This window comes from Trypanosoma grayi (assembly GCF_000691245.1).
Source record: "Trypanosoma grayi strain ANR4 Tgr_1706_V1, whole genome shotgun sequence".
NCBI classification, from domain to species: Eukaryota; Euglenozoa; class Kinetoplastea; order Trypanosomatida; family Trypanosomatidae; genus Trypanosoma; species Trypanosoma grayi.
Window position 1 is genome coordinate 1 of NW_008827324.1, and position 2,347 is coordinate 2,347.

The 2,347-nt window shown below is 56.0% G+C and overlaps 2 protein-coding genes across 2 annotated transcripts; both read right to left on the reverse strand.

The window, feature by feature from the left end:
• Positions 1-500: 500 nt before the first annotated feature.
• On the reverse strand, positions 501-1,403 carry DQ04_17061000 (putative surface protease GP63, putative,metallopeptidase; the record flags this gene model as incomplete). Its single annotated transcript, XM_009317544.1, has 1 exon — positions 501-1,403. One exon carries the CDS (start codon positions 1,401-1,403, stop codon positions 501-503), a length of 903 nt encoding a protein of 300 aa, XP_009315819.1.
• A 55-nt stretch (positions 1,404-1,458) lies between these two features.
• Positions 1,459-2,298, reverse strand: DQ04_17061010 (surface protease GP63; the record flags this gene model as incomplete). The annotated part of the gene is made up of 1 exon (XM_009317545.1): positions 1,459-2,298. One exon carries the CDS (start codon positions 2,296-2,298, stop codon positions 1,459-1,461), a length of 840 nt encoding a protein of 279 aa, XP_009315820.1.
• Between the last annotated feature and the right edge of the window lie 49 nt (positions 2,299-2,347).

Sequence of the window (2,347 nt, forward strand, 5' to 3'; positions counted from 1 at the left end):
CAAGGAGCAGCTCGCCTACTGCTCATGTAGTAATGAGGGTGGTGGAGCAGCCAGGGATAGGCCGGCAGCGTGCCCGCGTCACGGCCAGCATCAGCAGCAGCAGAGTTGAGAAGAGAGAACAGCACCTCTATCATACAGCACAACACAAACACATACAACCATCACACCACGATCATTCCGAAAAGCACAAAACGTTCTGATGCACAAGGCTCTAGATGCAGCACAGAAATACGGACACAACTGGTTCACTTTAGAAAAAAAAACACTTTTCGTTTCCCAAGACACGCAATAAAAGCCCAAGTGTTAAAATAAAAACGTGTTTTGGTGTCGCAGAACGACAAGCAGTGTAAGCCCAACCTTAAATATTAGAAGCACAAACCGACGACCAAACGGTCCCACTTCCTGGCGTATCCTCCCGAGAAGCCACACACACCCTTCCTTCCCCTTGCTTGTATATAATTGCCGTCAACAGATCCTTGGTGTACTCCCTGACCCACGCATCACCAGATAACAATCGCCGTGGTGAACACCGCGACGAACACAATGGGTGCGGCGATGCCCAAGACACCCGCACTGCCATCGCCGATATTGGGACAGATGTAGCTGCTGCTCGTGTCACGAGTGGAGTGGGAATGGATGAGGCTGCTGCCGTTGCTGGCGATGGTGCACACCTCGGTGTACTTTGGGCACTTGATGGTGCCGCTCGCAAAGGCCGAAGACGTCATCGACGGCCTGAGTGAACAACCCTCGGGGCAGCTGTGCCACTTCTCGTCGCCAAGATATCGCACCTTCACTGCGCCACCGGCACAAGACACAGCCGCGCAGACNGAACAACCCTCGGGGCAGCTGTGCCACTTCTCGTCGCCAAGATATCGCACCTTCACTGCGCCACCGGCACAAGACACAGCCGCGCAGACCCCGTCAGTCTTAACAGTCGAGTCTCCACCATTCACAACGAGGGAATCAGCGTCGAGGCACCACGAGTTCTTGCCCGAAACGCTCCCTGGCGACTTGGAATTTGTTGCTTCACTGCATTTAGTTAATTCTTTCTCCACGACGGGGCAATAGTCGGTTAACATAGATTTCGAGTTCCCAACCTTCGGGTTTGTGAAGTACTGAAAATGAGGGGGTATATCTTGTTTTTGCTTGTCAAAGGAACATTTTCCAAAACCCAGGCGATCCGAGGAGCATTTTGCAACTCCACTTTCGCTGCAGAACATGCCCGGGTATTTCGTGACGCCGTTCGTCATGCACTTATCCTTAAGCAGGCCGCAGCCGGCGTTACTGCCCCAGCTCATCGGCTCCTCCATCCCCCAATTCGCCCGGAAGAAGCCCATATCCTCGAACGCCGCCATCGTCAGTGCAGTGTAGAGGTAGGCGCTGCCGTCAAACTCCGCAGCCATCAGCTCGTCCTTCGCGTTGCGCCGCTCCCAGTGAGACAGCTCGTATCCCTCTTCATTATCGTCCTCCAGCTCCATGCCGGTAAGTTCGTCGCAGCCGTAGTGCGCTCGGGCCTTCTCCACAGTCTTGGGAGACTTCACAACCGTGACCTGCGCCTTGCCGCGCACATTGCTGACCTTTGAGACCATGCCAAGGGACTCCATCTGCTGGTACCCGAACCCGAGTGCGTGNCACAACCGTGACCTGCGCCTTGCCGCGCACATTGCTGACCTTTGAGACCATGCCAAGGGACTCCATCTGCTGGTACCCGAACCCGAGTGCGTGGGCGATCTCGTGGGCAGCAAAGCGAGTGGAACCTCTGATGTTATTTTCAGCAGCCTCAGTGATGCCAAAAGCAGCTGCAACCGGACGACTACCCAACGTGGCGCAGGGAAGAGCCCATATTGGTTGGTACAAGGAACGCCAAGCCGTCATGTACAGCACCATGTCCGCGTTGCTCACGCCTGTTGTCCGATGTTCAGACGGCACTGTGAGGCTGCTGCACACAGAGTCCTTGAACTGAGGCACCTTTAAAGGGCCGCTCACAGGCTGAACGAGCAGACGGTCTGTGTGCAGTTTCACAGCAGCAGGGACGATAGTGTTACTAAACAGACCAATCATTTCCGGTGTGACCACATGTTCGGAAGAGCACTCCGTTTTCCCCCCACCGGAGTCTGGGCGTTCCACACCCTCCTGGTCGCAGTACTTCGATGGGTCTTCGAGGTCCTTTGTGGACACCACGATGCGGAGAGGCGCCCAGCTGTCCGACCCCGCAGCGGTGTACGCCCGCATGCCGCTCTCGCCCTTCTGCGGCACCTCCGCAACCATGGCGACAGGAAGATTGCCGCTCGCCCTCATAATCTCATCGAACCCACAGCGATGATGTGCAGAGGCGAGACACGCACCG